General features: G+C 44.7%; 1 protein-coding gene across 1 annotated transcript in view; it reads left to right on the top strand.

Annotated features, from left to right (window-relative positions):
• The first annotated feature begins 5,932 nt into the window (after window positions 1-5,932).
• Window positions 5,933-21,111, top strand: part of preb (prolactin regulatory element binding) — a 44,152-nt gene continuing 28,973 nt past the window's right edge. The window contains exons 1-2 of the mRNA XM_048601406.1: window positions 5,933-6,199; window positions 18,268-18,511. Of these exons, the coding sequence (XP_048457363.1) occupies window positions 6,068-6,199; window positions 18,268-18,511 (376 nt within the window). The 5' untranslated portion in view covers window positions 5,933-6,067. The remainder of the gene's footprint in view (window positions 6,200-18,267; window positions 18,512-21,111) is intronic.

The following is a 21,111-nucleotide window of genomic DNA, read 5'->3' as shown; positions in this document are numbered from 1 at the left end:
TGCTGCCCTTGACCTTCTAGATGGTAGTGGTCATGGGTTTTTGGAAGGTGCTACCTAAGAAGCATTGGTGCAGTGTAGCTTGCTACAATGCATTGGTGGAGAAGGACTGAATGTTTGTGGATGTGGTGCCAATCAAGCAGGCTGCTTTGTCCTGGATGTGGTCAAGCTTCTTGAATGTTATAGAGCAACAGTCATCCAGACAAGTAGGAATATTCCATTCACAGTGCTGAATTGTGCCTTGTAGATTGTGGACAAGCTTTAGGGAGTCAGGAGATGAGTTACCGCTGCATAATTCGTAGCCTCTGACCTCCTCTTGAGTTACAGTGTTTACATAGCTGGTCCAGTTCAATCTCTGGTCACTGGTAACCCTAGGATGTGGATACTAAGGTTTCAGTGATGATGGTGCCATTGAATGCCAAGGGGTGATGGTTAGATTCTCACTTGTCAGAGATGATCATTCCCTGGTATTTGTGTGGATTGAGTTTTACATACCGTTGACAATTAGTCACCACTCCACAGACCAATCAGATACCTGTTACTAAAGTTTTAAAAAAATGTGATGCACAAATCACAAAACACAAGACTTGCATCATTCATCCTTCCTCCATCCCACACCCCCACCCACCTTGTACAAACCCACCATTCAATAGGATCATGGCTGATCTGATATGCCTCATGTCTACTTTCCTTCCATGCTCCCCTAATACTTGATTCTCCTGCTGACCATGAATCTATCCATCTCAGCCTTAAATATAAACAAAGACTTGGTCCCCACAGGTCTCTGTGGCAAGGAGTTCCAAAGACTCTCAACCGTCTGAGAGAAGAAGTTCCTCCTCTTCTCGGTCTTAAATTGACACCTTTTATTCTGAAACAGTGCACTTTGGTCCTAGACTCTCCCATGAGGGGAAACAACATCTGAGCATTTACCCTGTCAAGACCCATAAGAAATCTATATGTTTCAATGAGATCACCCCTCATTCTTCTAAATGCAATGAGTAGAGTCCCAACCTGTTTCGCCTTTGTTCTTAAGACAATCCCTCCATACCAGGGATCATCCTAGTGAATTTTCTCTGCCCCCAATAAAATTATATCTTAAATAAGGGGACCAAAATTACTCAAAGTACTTCAGAAGTTGTTTCACCAGCACCTTGTACATTTGCAGTAAGACTCCCCTTCTCATACTGCAATCCTCTTGAAATGAGGGCCATCATTCCTTTAGCCTTTCTGATTACCTATTGCCCGTGTGCTAACTTTGTTTCATGCTCAAGTACCACCAAGTGCCTGTGTTGCAGCTTTCTGAACTTTCTTTCCATTTAAATAACACTGTTCTTTTGTTCTCCCTTAAAAACTGAACAACTTCACATTTTGCCACATTTCTACTCCTTTTATCCACTCTAAACCTACCAATATCTCTCTGTAAACTGTTAATATTCTGCTTACAACTTGCCTTTCCACATATTTGTGTATCATTTGCAAATTTGGCTAAAGTATACTTACTTACTTCCTCCAAGTCATTAATATATTTTGTAAACAGTTGCAGTCTCAGCACTGATCCTAATGGAACCCTCCTGGTCACAAGTCACCAACCTCTCGTAGTTTCCTGCCGGTTAGCCAATTCACTATCCATGTCAATAAACTATCTCCAACACCATGGGCTCTAATGACTTAATATTTTGAGCGATACCTTTTCAAACACCTGTAAATCCAAATACGACATATCTACTGGTTCACCTCCAAACTTTAGTCAGACGTGATTTCCCTTTCATGAAGCTATGCTGACTCTGCTTGATTAGATTATGGTTTTCCAAATGTGCTGCCATTACTTCCTTAATAATTGTTTCTAATATTTTTCCAACAATAAATGTTAGGCTAATCATCTGTAGTTACCTGCTTTTTGCCTCCCTTTTTGAATCGGGGTATCACATTGGCAATCTTCCAGTAATACTCCAGAATGCAACGAATTTTGGAAAATTACAACCAATGCATCTATTATCTCTGTAGCTACTTCTTTTAGGATCCTAGAATGCAAGCCATCAGGGCCAGTGGACTTATCTGCCTGCAGTCCCGTCAGTTTATCTAACATTACCTCTCTTGTGATAGTGATAGTATTTATCGTCGTAGAACTGTACAGTATGGAAACAGACCTTTCGGTCGAACTGATCCATGCCAACCAGATACCCTAAATTAATCTAATCCCATTTGCCAGCTTTTGACCCATATCCCTCTAAACCCTTCCTATTCAGATGCCTTTTAAATGTTGTAGTTGTACCAGCCTCCACCATTTCCTTTGGCAGGTCATTCTATACGCACCAACCCCTGCGTGGAAAATGTTGTCCCTTAGGTCCCTTTTAAATCTTTGCTGTCTCACCTTAAACCTATGCCCACTGGTTTTGGACTCCCCCACCCTGCGGAAATGACCTTGGCTATTCACCATATCCATGCCCCTCATGATTTAATAAACTTCTATAAAGTCACCCTTCAGCCTCCCATGCTCCAGGGAAAATACCCCAGCCTATTCAGCCTGTCCCTAGGACTCAAGCCCTCTAACCTTGGCAATGTCCTTGTAAATCTTTCCTCAACCCTTTCATCCCTGTATTCGTTCCACCCTAAAGATCGATGCAAAATATCTGTTAATTCCTCTCCCATTTCCTTCTTTCCACAATCTCCCCAGATTCATTTTCTAAGGGGCTTATGTTCACTTTGACCTCTCTCTTCCTTTTATATATTTAAAAAAGCTCATTGACATTCCTTGATAGTTTGCCCTTGTAGCTTAACTCTCCCTTTTTCTCTTTATAGTTGACCTTTGCTGGATTCCTAATTTAGCTCAATCTTTGGGGCTCTGTCTGGCTTTTGCCCCTCTTTATATATGATTTTTCTTTTAACTTTACCTATTTTTCTTATTGGCCTGTACAGAGATGTTACACACCTCAGCAGCAGGTGGCACTTGAACCCAGGCCTCCCTGTCCAGGGATAGGGACACCATGACTGCATCACAAGAAGGCCCCTAACTATGCTTAACTTCCTTGATTAGCCATGGTTGGTTTATGCATTTGGAATCTTTCCTGCTTGGGGGATATATTTTTGCTGAGTCATGAATTACCTCTTTAAATGTCTGCCACTACTTGCTTACTGTCTTTCCTGTTAATCTATCTACTCAATCCACATTAGCTAACTCCACCCAAATTTTATTGTGATTCCTTTTATTTAAATTAAACACGGTTGTTTCCGACCTGTTAGTCACTCACATACCCTGATCGTCAATTTCTGCAATAACCTTCGATGTGGCATTTTATCAAAGTCCTTCTGGAAATTGAAGTACATTATGACCTCTGAGAACTTTTGATTGACTGGCCAAACATAATTTTTGCATCATACCAACCCAAAAATAAGCGAGAGAGTTAAATGAGTTCTGAGGAAGGGTCACCGGACCTGAAACGTTAACTCTGTTTTCTCCTCCACAGATGCTGCCAGACCTGCTGAGCTTTTCCAGCAAATTTGTTTTTGTTCCTATTTATGGCTTGCTTCCTGTTTGCTAAATAATCCTCTGTCAACAAATATGATTTCTCTTTCGCAAAACCATGTCCATTCTGCCTGATTGCATGAAGATTTTCTAAGTGTCCTGCTGTAACTTCCTTTTTTTTCATTTTTCTCTGACTGATAAGCTAACTGGATAGTAATTTCCTGTCTCCTCTAGGATTCTTTATTGAACAGAAGTCTCACTATTTTCCAATTTGAAGAGACTGTATTGGAATCTAGGGAGTTTGGGAAAATTAAAATCAATGAATCAACTATCTCAGCAGACTCAAAAGATGAGGTTGGTCAGGACCCAGAAAGAAGTGAGCTCCTTCGTTTTATTAATTTTCTCAGTGCCTTCAGCTGAGCCACACTCACCTTACGCTCAGACCTCCAGGGCCTGGTTTTTTTGGCCACTTGCTGTACGCCGCTAAGATAGCTTGGCGCTCAAGCTGACCATAGATTCCAGGAGCCAGAGGAGCAGCCTGTGGCCTTTGTCACTCCTAGGAGACCACATCCTTGACTTGGGGGAAGCTTTCTCGAGAGATGTTGACGACGTTTTCAACCGGACTAGCCCTCACCACCTCCCCATCACCTCAAGATATATATGCAAAAGTAGGCCATTCAGTCCATTGATGCTGCTCTGCCATTCAAAGAAATCATGACTGATCTGATCATCCATCTTCCTTCTTTTCCCCGTAACTCTTGATGCCCCTAAAAAGTGAGTATACTTAACAACCGAGCCTTGACAGCCCTCTATAATAAAGAATTCCACAGATTCACTCCCCTCTGAAAGGAGGAATTCCTTCTGTCCCACAAGGTGAAACAACCCTTCTGTGTCTACCGTGTCAGGTTCCCCTAAGAATCTTGTGTGTTTCAATAAGGGTCTCTCTTATACATTCAATAACGACCTAATCTACTTGATTTTTATTTTCATTAAGACAATCCTCTCCATGCTTGGCATCAACCTAGTGAACCTTGCCTCCAATGCCAGTGTAACTTTCCTTGGATAAGGGCACAAAATTTCACAGAATTGCAGCTATTGTGCCTTACAATGATACAGCACAGAAGCAGCTTTTCTGCCAATCACGTCTGCACCAACCCATTTACAGTAATCCCACTTTCCGGTACTCGGTGTATAGTCAACATTTATTTCACGAACAAAAACAAAGTTGCTGGAAAAGCTCAGCAGGTCTGGCAGCATCTGTGAAGAAAAAAGGTTAACGTTTCAGGTCTGGTGACCCTTCCTCAGAACTTTACAGCAACGTTTTTTGTTCCTGATTTACAGCATCTGCAGTTCTGTCAGTTTTTAGTCAACATTTAAATTCCTTCCCTATTACCTGTTGAACACGCATGCTATCTTTTTGTGACTCATGAAACGATACTCTGAAATCAGACTTTCTACAATTAAATAATATGGCTCCTCCATTCTTTTTGTCAAAATACGAAACCTCACATTTCCCCACATTATATTTCATCGGCTCAGTTCTTGCCTGCTCAAAATCCCTTCGCAGATTCGGTCATCTTCATTCCTTGCCTTCCCGCGTATTTTTGTGTGATATGCAGGTTGACCAACAGTACATTAATTTTCCCCATCAAATTCACTCATATAAATTGTGAATGATTGCGGCCTCGGCACTGATCACTGTGACACTCCACTAGTTGCCATCCTGAAAATATTTCTCATATCCCAACGCTGTCTTTTATTAGAGATAACAAGTTGTTGAGCTGGATGAACATAACAGGCCAAGCAGCATCAGAGGAACAGGAAAGCTGACGTTTCGGAGACCTGAAAGGTCAGCTTTCCTGCTCCTGTGATGCTGCTTGGCCTGCTGTGTTCATCCAGCTCAACAACTTGTTATCTGAGATTCTCCAGCATCTGCAGTTCCTACTATCTGTCTTTTATTAGATGCTAATTCTCTATCATTGTGAATATACTACCTCCAATACCATGGCTCTATTAAGTGGCCTAATGTACCTTGTTAAAATCCAAATATATTACATTCACTGCTTCATTTTATTTACTGCTTCTTATCACGACAAAGAATTAAAATACATTTATTAGGCACGATTTCAGACATCGCTCGGAGTCACAAGTTCACGTTGAACATCGGCCGAGACATTGCTGCCCCAAACAAAAATGCCGTCACCCCGCAGCGAACATTGCAACGTGAAAACCTGATGGTTTCATCCACGGATACAATGCCCCGCACAAATATGGTATCTCCAGAAGTGTCACCGGACCCGAAACGTTAACTCTGATTTTTCCTCACAGATGCTGCCAGACTTGCTGAGCTTTTCCAGTAATTTCTGTTTTTGTTCCTGATTTACACTAGCTGCAGCTCTTTGGATTTTTATCCCCAGGTCAAGCCCTTCGGTGACTCACGTGACCCCTCCAGTGTGCTGATGTGTCTGTGATCAGCTGGAGCTCCACCGGAAACTGGATTCAGAGAGAAACCCGGAACTAAAAAACTGGGGCGTGGGTACCTGGTGGGACACAAGAGACCGGGGATCGTGGAGAGTAGGACCGGAGGGTCTGGGTCTGCTGAAGGTGATGGGTCGTCGCGGAGCCCCTGAGTTGTACCGCGCTCCTTTCCCACTTTATGCTGTCAGTGTCCCACGGGCCGACCTGGTGGTGACCGCGGGCGGAGGAGGCGCCTCTAAGACCGGTATCAGCAACGGAGTGGTGAGTGTGACAGAACACAGTCAGTGCGGTTCCCGGACACGGCACGGATACAGAACCAGGCCGAGACACACTCTATCTTATTATCTTTATTTTTACTCTATCTTACTATCTCTGAGAGACATACTGTAGGCTCGCACAATCCGGACACACAGTCAACAAGGACACTACATAGAGTGAACTCAGTCCGGCCGCACAGGGCATACTCACTGTCAGCTTACCGGGCCGCACACTCGGTGACCATCAAGGTAGAATTTTAATTTGTTAAAAATTAAAAGTGTTCAATAGATTTGCAAGGAAGTAGGTTAAATGAGAAAGAAAGCGCTAACGTAGATTTTGGGGCTTCGTGACCACACCTACATAAATACAGGCAAATAAAAACCGAAAGAACTGCGGATGCTGTTAATCAGGAACAAAAACAAAGTTGCTGGAAGCCCAGCAGGTCTGGCAGCATCTGTGAAGGAAAAAACAGAGTTGACGTTTCGGGTCCGGTGACCCTTCCGCAGAACTTGTTGCTGCCAGATCTGCTGAGCTTCCAGCAACTTCTGTTTTTGTCCCTTCTGAGGAAGGGTCACTGGACCCAAAACGTTAACTCTGATTTTTCATCACAGATGCTGCTAGACCTGCTGAGCTTTTCCAGCAATTTCTGTTTTTATGCATTATACAGGCAGTCCACTAGTTGTAATGAATTTTAAGATACTTTGTTTGTCAACCAGGAAGCAGTTTGGATATGACACTTTAGTTAAGTAGACAACAGCCCCCCAGCCCTGCACAGCTTGCTTCTGCCTCCTTCCTAAAATCCACAAACAGGACTGTCCGGGCAGACCCATTGTTTTAGCCTGCTCCTGCCCCACAGAACTCCTATCTTTCCACCTTGACTCAATCTTCTCTCCCCTGGTCCCATCCCTGCCCACGTACATCCAAGATTCTTTTGACGCTTTATAACAGTTTCAAAACTTCTAGTTTGCAGGTTCCAGCTGCCTCCTCTTTACCATGGATGTGCTATCCTTTTACACATCCATTCCCCATCAGGAGGGTCTTAGGGCTGTCCACTTGTTCCTGGAGCAAAGACCTGAACTGTCCCCATCCTCTTCCGCTTGGTCATTTTGTTCAGGTCAGAGGGGCGGCCATGGGTACCTGCATGGGCCATAGTTATGCCAGTCTCTTCATGGGGTACGTGGAACATTCCATGCTCCAGTCCTATTCCGGCCCCCACCCACAACTCTTTCTCAGACATATCAGTGATATCATTGCTGCTTCCCTCTCTCGTCCGGAATTGGAAAAGTTCATCAATTTTGCTTCCAGTTTCCACCCTGCCCTCACTTTCACCTGGTCTATCTCTGACTCCTCCCTTCCCTTCCTCAACATCTCTGTTTCCGTTTCTGTGCTTAGACTGGCCATTAATATCCGCTATAAACCCACTGACTCCCACAGCTACCTGGACTATACATCCTCACACCCTGCTTCCTGTAAAGACTCCATCCCATTCTCTTAGTTCCTCTGTCTCCATCGCGTATGTTCAGATGAGGCCACCTTCTTACTCAGCAAGGATTTCCCAGCACCGTCGTCAACAGGGCTGTCAACCAGGTCCAACCCATCTCCCGCACTTCCGCTCTCGCCCCTTCTCTTCCGTCCCGCAACAGCGATAGGGTTCCCCTTGTCCTTGCGTACCATCCCACCAGCATCCACATCCAGAAGATCATGCGACGCCATTTCCACCACCTCCAGCAAGATACCACCACTGGACACACATTCCCCTCCCCTCCCCTCTGGAATTAAGAATCAACTGATAACCATGAAATCATTGTCGACTGTCAGAAAAACCCATCTGATTCAGTAATGTCCTTCAGAGAAGGAAATCTGCCATCCTCATCTAGCCTGACCTACGTGTGACTCCAGACCCACAGCAATGTGGTTGACACTCAATTGCCCTAGCAAGCCTTCAGTTGTACTGATTGCTACAAAGTCTCAAAGAAATGAAACCAGATGGATGGTCTGACATCGACGTAGGCAACAGAAAAGACAACGGCAGAAACAGCCGTGCCAATCCTGCAAAGTCCTCGTCACTAGCATCTGGGGGCTAGTGCCAAAATTGGGAGAGCTGTCTCAGCCTAGTCAAGCAACGACCTGACATTGTCGGTAAGGTATGATTCCAAGAGTATGACTATGTCCCAGACACCACCGTCGCCAACCCTGGAAATGTCTTGTCCCACCGGCAGGGCAGACCCAGCAGAGGTGGCAGCACAGTGGGATACAGTTGGGAGGGACTTGCTTTGGGAGTCCTCAACATTGACTCCGGACCCCACGAAGTCTCATAGCTTCAGGTTAAACATGGACAAGGAAACGTCATGCTGAGTACCACGTACCGTCCACCCTCGGCTCATATTCCTTCATATTGAACAACACTTAAAGGAAGGCCTGAGAATGGCAAGGGCACAAAATGTACTCTGGGTGGGGGATTTCAGTGTCCACCATCAAGAGTGGTTTGGCAGCAGTACTACTGATTGAGCTGATCAGGTCCTAAAGGATGTAGCTGGTTGACTGGGTCTGTGGCATGTGGTGAGGGAAAAACATACTTGACCTCATCCTAACCAATCTGCCAGCTGCAGATGCATCTGTCCCTAACAGTATCAATAAGAGCCAAGCCCCACCTTCACATTGTGAATAACCTCCTTCGTGTTGTGTGGCACTATAACCAAGCTAAATGGAACAGACTTTGAACAGATCTAGCAACTTGAGACTGGACATCCATGAGGCACTGTGGACCATCAACAGCAGCAGAACTGTATTCCAGCACAAACTGCAACCTCATCACCCATCATATGCCCCACTCAACCATTACCATCAAGCCAGGCGATCAACCCCGGTTCAATGAGGAGTGCAGGAGGGCATGCCAGGAGCAGCACCAGGCATACATGAAGATGAGGTGGATGCTGAACAGCATAAGCAGTAAATGATAGACAGAGCTAAGTGATCCCACAACCAACGTATCAGATCTTAAACCCTGCAGTCCTGCCACATCCAGTCGTGAATGGTGGTGGACGATTAACAACTCACCGGAGGAAGAGGCTCCACAAATATCTCCATCCTCAGTGACGGAAGAGCCCAGCACATCAGTGCAAAAGATCAGGCTAAAGCATTTGCAGCAATCTTCAGCCAGAAGTGCGGAGTGGATGATCCATCTTGGCCTCCTCCAGTGGTTCCCAGCATCACAGATACCAGTCTTCAGCCAATTCAATTCAATTGACTCCACGTGAAATCAAAAAACGGTTGGAGGTGTTAGATACAGGGGGATTTCCTGTAAAACGTTCAGATGACACAAATTGGCTTTAACGCAATCGACGAATGGGGAAATGGCATTTGTAAAATGCAAACTTTGTGCTGGCTATAACGTGATTCCAACGTCGACGTCACATGATCAGTTTGTGGGTTTTGTCCTCAGCATGTGCTGAAAGAGTCCCTGCACTGGTATTGAGGATCCTTTCTCTCTCCGTGAGAGGTACTGTTCCAAGTCTGCCGCGTTATCCACAAAATGTGAGGACAAAGTGGCAAAAATGATAACAAGAAGCATCCTGGTGATAAAATTGCCAGTGGCGTACTTAAAAGAAAGGCTCTAGCGCTGGAAGAGCAACTCGATGTTGTAAAGTGTTTTGAGTGTAATGAGAGAACATGTGATGTTGCTCGTGCAACAGAAATGAAGCTGTTTCCCTTGCGCACCATTAGAGACAATGCAGAAAAGATTAAAGCAAGCTGTATTGTTGGAACAAGTCTGAGTGTTAACAAGTCTGTGGGGTCAAAGACAGAGGAATTTGAGGAGATGGAGCAGCTTCGAAGTGTCTGGATACAAGAACAAACAAAGATGCAATGTGGGACCACCCTTCCCACTATGAAAGAGAAAGTCTTATCAATTTATGAAGATCTAACAAAACAAGCCAAAAATCCTGCAGATGTGTCTGCCTTTAGTGCTAGCAGTGAATGGTTTGCTGATTTTAAGAACCACTGTGCTTTTCAGAATGCAAGGTTATGTGGCAAAGCTGCCAATGCAGACAAGGAGCATGCAATGGCATTTCCTCCTATAGTTAAAAAAAAAAAAATTAATTGACAAAGAAGGCTACAACTTCGATCAAATTTTCAGTTTGGCTGAGACAGGTTTATACTGGATGTGAATGCCATCAAGAACGTATATTTCTATGAATGAAGCACATGCTGCAGGCTTTAAGGTGGCAAAGGATCATATGACTGCTGCTGGGTGCCAATGCCAATGGAAACTTAAAGAACAAAGAAAATTACAGCACAGGAACAGGCCCTTCGGCCCTCCAAGCCTGCGCCGATCCAGATCCTCTGTCTAAACCTTTCGCCTATTTTCCAAGGATCTGTATCCCTCTGCATGAATGGGCAGGGAGCAGAGGGATACGGATCCTTGGAAAATAGACGACAGGTTTAGATAGAGGATCTGGATCGGCACAGGCTTGAAGGGCCTGTTTCTGTGCTGTAATTTTCTTTGTTCCTTGTTCTTTGTTCTCTGCTCCCTGCCCATTCATGTATCTGTCTAGATACATCTTAAATGACGCTATCGTGCCCACCTCTACCACCTCCGCTGGCAACGCGGTCCAGGCACCCATTACCCTCTGCGTAAAGAACTTTCCACGCATATCTCCCTTAAACTTTTCCCCTCTCACCTTGAAATCGTGACCCCTAGTAATTGAGTCCACCACTCTGGGGGAAAAAGCTTCTTGCTATCCACCCTGTCGATACCTCGTGATTTTGTAGACCTCGATCAGGTCCCCCCTCAATCTCAGTCTTTCGAATGTAAATAATCCTATTCTACTTAACCTCTCTTCATAGCTAGCGCCCTCCATACCAGGCAACATCCTGGTGAGCCTCCTCTGCACCCCCTCCAAAGCATCCACGTCATTTTGGTAATGTGGCGATCAGAACTGTAAGCAGTATTCCAAATGTGGTCGAACCAAAGTCCTATACAACTGTAACGTGACCTGTCAACTCTTGTAGTCAGTGTCCCGTCTGATGAATGAAAGCATGCCGTATGCCTTCTTGACTACTCTATCCACCTGCATTGCCACCTTCAGGGTACAATGGACCTGAACACCCAGATCTCTCTGTGCATCAATTTTCCCCAGGGATTTTCCATTTACCACATAGTTCGCTCTTGAATTGGATTTTCCAAAATGCATTACCTCGCATTTGCCTGGATTGAACTCCATCTGCCACTTCTCCGCCCAACTCTGCAATCTATCTATATTCTGCTGCATTCTTCGACAGTCCCCTTCACTATCTGCTACTCTACCAATCTTAGTGTCATCTGCAAACTTGCTAATCAGACCATCTATACCTTTCTCCATATCATTTATGTATATCACAAACAACAGTGGTCCCAACACGGATCCCTATGGAACACCACTGGTCAGAGTTCTCCATTTTGAGAAACTCCCTTCCGCAACAACTGTCTCCTGTTGCCCAGCCAGTTCTCTATCCATCTAGCTAGTACACCCTGGACCTCATGTGACTTCACTTTCTCCATCAGCCTACCATGGGGAACCTTATCAAACGCCTTACTGAAGTCCATGTATATGACATCTACAGCCCATCCCTCATCTATCAACTTTGTCACTTCCTCCAAGAATTCTATCAAGTTGGTAAGACGTGACCTTCCCTGCACAAAACCATGCTGCCTATCACTAATAAGCCCATTTCCTTCCAAATGTAAATAGATCCTCTCCCTCAGTATCTTCTCCAGAAAGATACTCTTACCGCTTACCACTCTGCCAACTTGCAAGCCTTGAAACGTTACCTTAAGTCTACTCTAGGCATCTACTTTACGTCAAGCAAAAGAGGTTGGATGACTGGGCAAATTTTTTCTGACCTTATTGCTGATGTTTTTGAAGATGTTTTTAGAAAGTATTGCAGGAAAAAAAATGGGGATTTCAAGATTTTTCTCCTGGATAATGTGCCAAGCCGTCCTCCCACCATTGGTGAGCTTTCTGAAAACAAAGTGCTATTTCTACCCCCAAACACAACTTCTCTCCTTCATCCCAAGGCCAAGGTGCAATGGTAGCTTTTAAAGCTTATTGTTTAAGGCGCATGGTTAAGAGGCTGATTGCAGCTACTGAGGGGGATAAGGACAGTGTTCTTCAATTTTGGAAGAGGTATAGCATCAAAAATGCAATTGACATTATAGTGGAGGCCTGGGGTGAAGTCAGTAAGGACTGCTTGCATGCAGTTTGGCAGAAGCTTCTCTCAGATTTTTTTCAAGATTTAAAAAGCTTTGTTCTGTGAGAGGCGCTCCCAAGAATCAAAGAGCATTGTGTTGATATTGAAAAGAAAGTTGAAATTTAAGAAGTAGAGAGTAAGGATGTTGAAGAGCTGCTTGAGTCCCACTGTGAAGACCTCTCTACAACTGATCTACAACAACTTGTTGCTGAGTGGAGAAGTGGAAACTGGAGATGAAGAAAATCAAGTCCAGGATGCAGCACCATGACAGCTTTCCACTTCTGTTTTGTCTTCTATCCTGAGGGAAACTGAGAAGCAGTTGCAGCTCGTCAAGGACAACGATTACAATGCAGATCGCAGCAGGGTAGCAGTTCGTGAAGTCAGATCTTTTTTTAGCACCCTATGACCTGCTTCTTCATGAACAAATGAAAATGGCAAAGCAGCAAAAACTGGATGTCTTTTTTAAGTCAACTCCCAACAAACAGTCAGAAGACAATGAACCACAGCCATCCACTTCTGGATTATCACCCTACCCCTGCAAACAGAACTGCACCTGAAGGTGATGATGATTACAGCCCTCAGCCCTGCATTAACAACAGAGCTACCTCAGAACCTCCTCCCCTATCAAGTCATCTTGACATTTTTCAAGATAAGGTGATAAATTTACTGTTATTTCATTATTACATGTAAATTATTAAACATTTGTTCAGACTCTGCTATCCTTCCATTTTTGAGTCCTCCGTGAGTGATTATTTTTGTCGGTCTGTCCCTAACCTCCCCTTCTCCCATAGGCCCTGTTGTTTCTTTAGCAGAATTTTTTACAACGCATCGTTTCACAGGAGTGCATCTATTGCATTATAGAAGAACCCCCTGTACTGCAAAGGCTATAGGCCCTCACAACATTCTTGCAATAGTCCTCAAGACTGGTGCTCCAGGCCTTGCTGCCCTAGCCAAACTATTCCAGTAATGTTACAACACTGGCACCAACACGTCAATGCGGAGAATTGCCCAAGTATGTCCTGCACACAAAAAGCAGGACAAATCCACCATTTTTTAAAATTCATTATGGGATGTGGGCATCGCTGGCTGGCCAGCATTTCTTACCAATCCCTAGTTGCCCTTGAGAAGGTGGTGGTGAGCTGCCTTTTTGAACTGCTGCATTCCTCCTGCTGTGGGTTGACTCACAATGCCTTTTAGGGAGGGAATTCCAGGATTTTGACCCAGTGACCTTGAAGGAACGGCGATGTATTTCCAAGTCAGGATGATGAGTGACTTGGAGGGGAACTTGGAGGTGGTGGTGTTCCCATATATCTGCTGTCCTTGTCCTTCCAGATGGAAGGGGTCGCGGGTTTGGAAGGTGCTGTCAGAGGATTTTTGGTGAATTTCTGCAGTACATCTTGTAGATAGTACACACTGCTGCTACTGAACGCTGGTGGTGGAGGGAGTAAATGCTTGCAGACGTAGTGTCAATCAAATGGGCTGCTTTGTCCTGGATGGTGTCAAGCTTCTTGTGTTGTTGGGGCTGCACTCATCCAGGCAAGCGGGGAGTGTTCCATCACACTCCTGATTTGTGCCTTGTAGATGGTGGACAGGCTTTGGGGAGTCAGGAGGTGAGTTGCTCGCTGCAGTATTCCCAGCTTCTGGCCTGCTCTTGTAGCCACTGTGTTTATGTGGTGAGCCCAGTTGAGTTTCTGGTCAATTGTAACCCCCAGGATGTTGACAGTGGGGGATTCAGTGATGGTAACACCATTGAATGTCAAGGGGTGGTGGATAGATTGTCTCTTATTGGTGATGGTCATAGCCTGGCATTTTTGTGGCACGAATGTCCGTTGTCACTTGGCAGCCCAAGCCTGGATATTGTCCAGATCTTGTTGCATGTGAACATGGACTGCTGAGGAGTCACGAATGGTGCTGAACATTGTCCAATCATCAGCGAACATCCCCAATTCTGATCTTGTAATGGAGGGAAGGTTATTGATGAAGCAGCTGAAGATGATTGGGCCTAGGACACCACCCTGAGGAACTCCATCAGAGATGTCCTGGAGCTGAGATGATTGACCTCCCACAACCACAACCATCTTCCTGTGTGTCAGGTATGACTCCAGCCACCAGAGCATTTGCCCCCTGATACCCACTGATTACAGTTATGCCAGGGCTCCTTGATGCCACACTCAGTTGAATGCTGCCTTGATATCAAGGGCTATCACTCTCACCTCACCTCTGGAATTCAGCTCTTTTGACCATGTTTGAACCAAGGCTGTAATGAGATGAGGAGCTGAGTGGCCTGGCGGAACCCAAAGTGGGCATCACTGAGCAGGTTATTGCTGAGCAAGTGCTGCTTGATAGCACTGTTGATGACCCCTTCCATCACTTTACTGATGATCGAGAGTAGACTGATGGGGCAGTAATTGGCCGGGTTGGATTTATCCTGCTTTTTGTGTACAGGACATACTTGGGCAATTTTCCACATTGTCGGGTAGACGTCAGTGTTGTAACTGCACTGGAACAGCTTGGCTAGGGGAGCAGCAAGTTCTGGAGCACAAGTCTTCAATACTATTGCTGGAATGTTGTCAGGGCTGGAAGACTTTGCATGATCCAGTGTCTCCAATCGTTTCTTGATATCATGTGGAGTGAATTGAATTGGCTGAAGACTGGTATCTGTAATGCTGGGGACCACTGGAGGAGGCCGAGATGGATCATCCAATGGGCACTTCTGGCTGAAGATTGCTGCGAATGCTTTAGCCTGATCTTTTCCAGTGATGTGCTGGGCTCCTCCATCGTTGAGGATGGGGATATTTGTGGAGCCGCCTCCTCCAGTGAGTTGTTTAATTGTCCACCACCATTCACGACAGGATGTGGCAGGACTGCAGAGCTTAGATCTGATCCATTGGTTGTGGGCTCGCTTAGCTCTGTCTATCACTTGCTGCTTTTGCTGTTTGGCATGCAAGTCGTCCAGTTTGGTGGCTTCACCACGTTGATTACTCATCTTCAGGTATGCCTGGTACTGCTCCTGGCATGCCCTCCTGCACTCCTCCGTGAACCCGTGGCTTGATCGTAACGGTTGAGTGGGGGATATGCCGGGCCATGAGGTTACAGATTGTGCTGGAGTACAATCCTGCTGTTGATGGCCCATAGCGCCTTGTGGATGCCCAGTCTTGAGTTGCTAGATCTGTGTGAAGTCTGTCCCATTTAGCACGGTGATAGTGCCACACAACACGATGGAAGCTATTCTCAATGTGAAGATGGGACTTTGTCTCCACAAGGACTGTGCGATGGTCATTCTTACCGATACTGTCATGAACAGCTGCAACTGCAGCTGGCAGATCAGTAAGGGTGAGGTCAAGTATATTTTTCCCTCCCCTCCTGCCGCAGGCCCAGTCTAGCAGCTACGTCCTTTTAGGGCCCGACCAGCTCGATTAGTAGTACTGCTACCGAGCCACTCTTGGTGGTGGACATTGAAATTCCCCACCCAGAGTACATTTTGTGCCCTTGCCATCCTCAATGCTTCCTCTAAGTGTTATTCAACATTGAGTACCGATTCATCAGCTGAGGGAGGAAGGCATGTGGTAAGCGGCAGGAGGTTTCCTTGCCCATGTTTAACTTGAAGCCATGAGACTTCATAGGGTCTGGAGTTAATGTTGAGGACTCTTAGAGCAACTCCCTCCCGACTGTATCCCATTGTGCTGCCACCTCTGCCCTGCCTGGGACAGGACATATCCAAGGATGTGATGGTGGTATCTGGGACATTGTTTGTAAGGCATGATTCTGTGAGTATGACTGTATCAGGTTGTTGCTTGAGTAGTCTGTGAGACAGCTCTCTCAATTTTGACACTAACCCCCAGGTGTTAGTGAGGAGGACTTTGCATGGTCGACAGGGCTGTTTCTGCCGTTGTCTTTTCCAATGCCTAGGTCAAAGCCAGGTGATCCATCCAGTTTCATTTCTTTGAGTCTTTGTGGCGATTGGTACATCTGAGTGACTTGCTAGGCCATTTCGGAGGGCAGTTGAGAGTCAACCACGTTGCTTTGGGTCTGGTGTCGCATGTAGGCCAGACCAGGTGAGGGTGGCAGATTTCCTCCCTTGAAGGACATTTGTGAACCAGATGGGTTTTTCTGACAATCGGCAATGATTTCATGGTGATCAGTAGATTCTTAATTCCAGACTTTTTGAATTCCAATTCCACCATTTGCCTTGGTGGGATTCGAACCCAGGTCTCCAGAACATCACCTAACAATAATACCACTAGGCCATCGCTTACTCACAGCCAGTAACCACCCCATCAGTCTCCTGTTGATCACCACCAGTAAAGTGATGGAGGGTGTCATCAACAGTGCTATCAAGCAGCACCTGCTCAGTGACGCCCAGTTTGGGTTCTGCCAGGGCCACTCAGCTCCTGACCTCGTTGCAGCCTTCGTTCAAGCATGGAGAAAAGAGCTGAATTCCAGAGGTGAGGTTGGAGTGTCAGCCCTTGACATTAAGACTGCATTCAACCGAATGTGGCATCAAGGAGCCCTGGCAAAACTGGAATCAGTGGGTATTGGGAGTATACTCTCTAGTAATTAGTCATACCTGACGCATAGGAAGATGCTTGTGGTTGTTGGAGGTCAGTCATCTCAGCTCCAGGACATCTCTGCAGGAGTTCCTCAGGGTAGTGCCGTGGGCCCAACCATCTTCAGCTGCTTCATCAATGACCTTCCCTCCATCATAAGGTCAGAAGTTGTTCGCTGATGATTGTGCAATGTTCACCATTTGTGACTCCTCAGATACTGAAGCAGTCCGTGCTCACATGCAACAAGACCTGCACAATATCCAGGCTTGGGCTGACAAATGGCAAGTGACATTCACGCCTCACAAATACCATGCTATGATCATCACCAATAAGAGACAGTCTAACTACTGCCCCTTGACATTCGGTTCTGTTACCATCATTGAATCCCCACTATCAGCATTCTGGGTGTTATCATTGACTCAACTGGACTTATCACGTAAAAACGCAGTGGCTACAAGAGCAGGTTAGAAATTAAGAATACTGTGGTGAGTAACTTCCCTCCTGACTCCCCAAAGCCTGTCCACCATCTACAAGGCACAAGTCAGGAGTGTGATGGAATACTCCCCACTTGACTGGATGAGTGCAGCCCCCAGCCACACTCAAGAAGCTTGATACCATCCAGGACAAAGTAGCCCACTTGACTGGCACTACATCGACAAGTGTCCACTCCCTCCACTGCCAATGCTCAGTAGCAACAGGGTGTACAATTTAAAAGATGCACTGCAGAAATTCACCAAAGATCTTCAGACAGCACCTTCCAAATCCATGACCACTTCCATCTAGAAAAACAAGGGCAGGAGAAACATCTGAACACGACCACCTGTTTAAGTTCCCCTACAAGCCACTCACCATCCTGACTTGGAAATACATCGCAGTTCTTTGACTGTCACTGGGTCAGAATCCTGGAATTCCCTCCCTAATGGTTTTGTGGGTCAACCCATAGCAGGTGGTCTGCAGCAGTTCACGAAGGCAGCTCACCACCACCTTCTCAAAGGCAAGTAGGGATGGCCAGCTAGTGACACTCTCATCCTACAGAAAAAAACAATCTCTGGGGTACAGTTTTACATCCTTCCTTACAGGACCTGAAAACATTCTGATAAAGTAAGTTGTTTTTGTTTTACACCGTAGTTCAGGAATTCTTTCCACCTTTTTCTTTACTTGGGTATTATTTCAGTCTGAGTGTTGCATAATACACGTACCCGTATCTGCCTCAAAAATGACAATTCGTCGTTTATTGAATTTTTTTTTTTTTTTTTTTACTGCCTATCTGACTTTGTTCTTTCCTTTTGCCATCAGCATTTCCTGCGTTTGGAATGTGTAACAGGAGACCTTTCAGCAACACTTGTTCATGCCCATGACACGGAAACCCGAGCCTCAATGAACATGGCTGTAGCAGGAGATATTCTAGCAGTTGGGCAAGATGCAACTTGTCACATCTTGCGATTCCAGGAAGGGAAAGAGAAGCCAGCAGGGAATAAACCTGGTACAAAGGAGGACAAGAGCGAGGCTGAAATTGCTCTGCATTCTGGCAATTCCTCAGGTACAGCAGAATTGATTTCGGCAGACCGTTATGAGTCTGGAAGCCAAAATTCCTAAAAATCCATCAATTTTTTGCAACAAAGATTGTGTGTGTATATAATATAGTTTTTCTTGTAATGGCTAATAGCAAATCCCAATGTCTTAGAGGAGTAGGAGGAGGCCGTTAGGTCCTTCAGTGCTCCTGTTCCATTCTTCAGTATGATCATAAGTAGTCTACAGCCTAATTCTCCACATACCTGACTTTGCCCCATATCCCTCAGTAGTTTGGTAACAAATATCAAATAATCTCAAATATAAAATTAACATATGAACATTAAAATTAGGAGCAGAAGTAGGCATTTGACCTGTTATAATAAAGAATAACATTCCATTTGTTTTCTTAATTACTTTCTGTACCTGGTTACTAACATTTTCAGTTGTGCACTGGAACTAGAATTTTCTGCATCTCAGAGCTCTGCAGCCATTCTATTTTTAAGTAAAACTCTTGCTTTTTCTGCTTGCTACCAGGGTGAACAACTTGTGTTTTACCACATTATATTAAATTTATCAGATTTTGACAACTCACAACTTATCCTTATGTCCCCTTTGTAACATACTTTCCTACCTATCGACACGTCAACTGTAAGTTTTGCTAAAATGCTTTCATTCCACTCCTCCAAGTCATTAATATAAATTGTAAAATGCTGAAGCCCCAGCGCACACTCCACAAATGGAGTAGCGTGGAAATCCATTTGTCACGTCCTGCCAACAAGCCAATTTTTTATACATGCTGAGATGTTATCCCCTACACCACGAGTTGCTACTTTACACAACCATGTGGTATCTTGGCAAATAAAATCATTTTCAGATTGTTTGTTTGTTTTTTTTTAAAATTGAATTCACATTCTACCATCTGCTGCAGAAGGTCTCAAACCTGGTCCCCACAGGGTCTCTGGATTAAGAGCCCTGTGATAATACCACTAGGTCATTGCCTCCCTTAATATACTACCCCAATGCTAGTAACCTTATCATATCAAGTAGTCTTGTGTGTGGCACGTCGAACTTTTTCTGGAAATCTGAGTATATTACATCCATTGCTTCCCATATAACTGTCCTGCTTATTACCTCAGAGGATTCTAATAAATTTATTGAGCATGATTTTACCTTCGTGAAGCTGTGCTGAGCCTGCTTGATTTTTATAATGTATTTCTAAATGCTTTGTTATTGTATCCTTTACAATAGTCTAATAACAAGCATTAAGCTAACTAATATATACTTACCGGTTTTTCTCCTTCCCTTTGCAAAAAGGTGTTACGTTGGCAATTTTCCAAAATCAAAGTATTGTTGGAAGATCTACCAGTGCATCCACTATCTCTGGAACTGCTTCTTTTCATACCCTAGGATGCGTTCCATCAGATCCAGTGAATTTATTAGCTTTTACCCTCAATAGTTTCACTAATACTTTTTTTCACGTGATGGTGATTGTTTTCTTTTATTTTCTCTTCCCCTTCCCCTGTGGATTATTTAGTATTTTTGGAGTGCTTTTAGGGCTGGGGTTAGTTTTCCATTATAGCCAGCAGTGTTGTAAGGTCTCTTCTAACCAGGACCTTTTGGATTGTTTTCAGTAACTGTACATGACTCTAAGTATCTGTGTACCTGGATTCCTAAGTCATTTAGGACCTCTACTGTTCGCATTTATTTCCATTTGGAAAGGATTCTGTTTTTTTTTTCCTTCAGTCCAAAGTGGTTGACTTCACTATTACCTACATTTGGTCAAAGTTTTATCCATTCACAAGATGTATCAGTGGCTCTTTATAATTGTATTCTTCCTTTACAAATGGTTATCATGCCACTTGCCTTTGTTTAAAGGGTAAATCTAGATGAGTAACTTATCATTCACTTTATTGATAAATGCAAGGCAAAACACAAATTTGTGGAACGTGGCTAGTCCCACCTAAGCGAAGTACTTGGCTGTTATGCCTGTAAAAACCAAAAGAACTGTGATGCTGTAAATCAGGAACACAAACAAAGTTGCTGGAAAAGCTCAGCAGGTCTGGCAGCATCTGTGAAGGAGAAAACGGAGTTAATGTTTCGGGTCTGGTGACCCTTCCTCAGAACCCTTGCCTCCTGCCTGTGAACTCTGATCGAGGGCCACGGCGGAGGGAGGGGGATTGGTTGGGTCAGCATTTGTGGTGGGAAGCTACTAGCAGCACGCCAGGGATTTCTAAACCCATGAAATTTCAACACCTAGTCCTTTTGTGCAAGCAAAGGTTATGAGTTGGGGAAGCAAGTGATTCTGTTATTCAAAAATATATCGTACCTTCCTTAACATAGATTAGTGTAAAAATGTTAATAGTTTTACATGGTCTTTGGGGAGATTACATGAAGTCTAGGAGATGGCTGTCCCTTGCTCGCAGAGGTGACAGCATGACCTGTATATAGTTGGTGTTTTATTACAGTTAAATTAAAAGCTAAGTTTTGACAACGATAAGTAACGAATCTTTTGAGGCCATCTTTTTTTCTCCCAGACCCAATAGCTGGGGCCTGAGACTCTCAGGACTCTGGCCAGGTCCAGAATGGGAGGCCGGTCCAGGAAATAGACAGGGTCATGGATTTTTTTTT

Source organism: Rhincodon typus, chromosome 9 (genome assembly GCF_021869965.1).
Source record: "Rhincodon typus isolate 14 chromosome 9, sRhiTyp1.1, whole genome shotgun sequence".
NCBI classification, from domain to species: Eukaryota; Metazoa; Chordata; class Chondrichthyes; order Orectolobiformes; family Rhincodontidae; genus Rhincodon; species Rhincodon typus.
The sequence above is the reverse complement of the archived record's forward strand: the minus strand, read 5'-3'. Positions and strand labels throughout refer to the sequence as shown.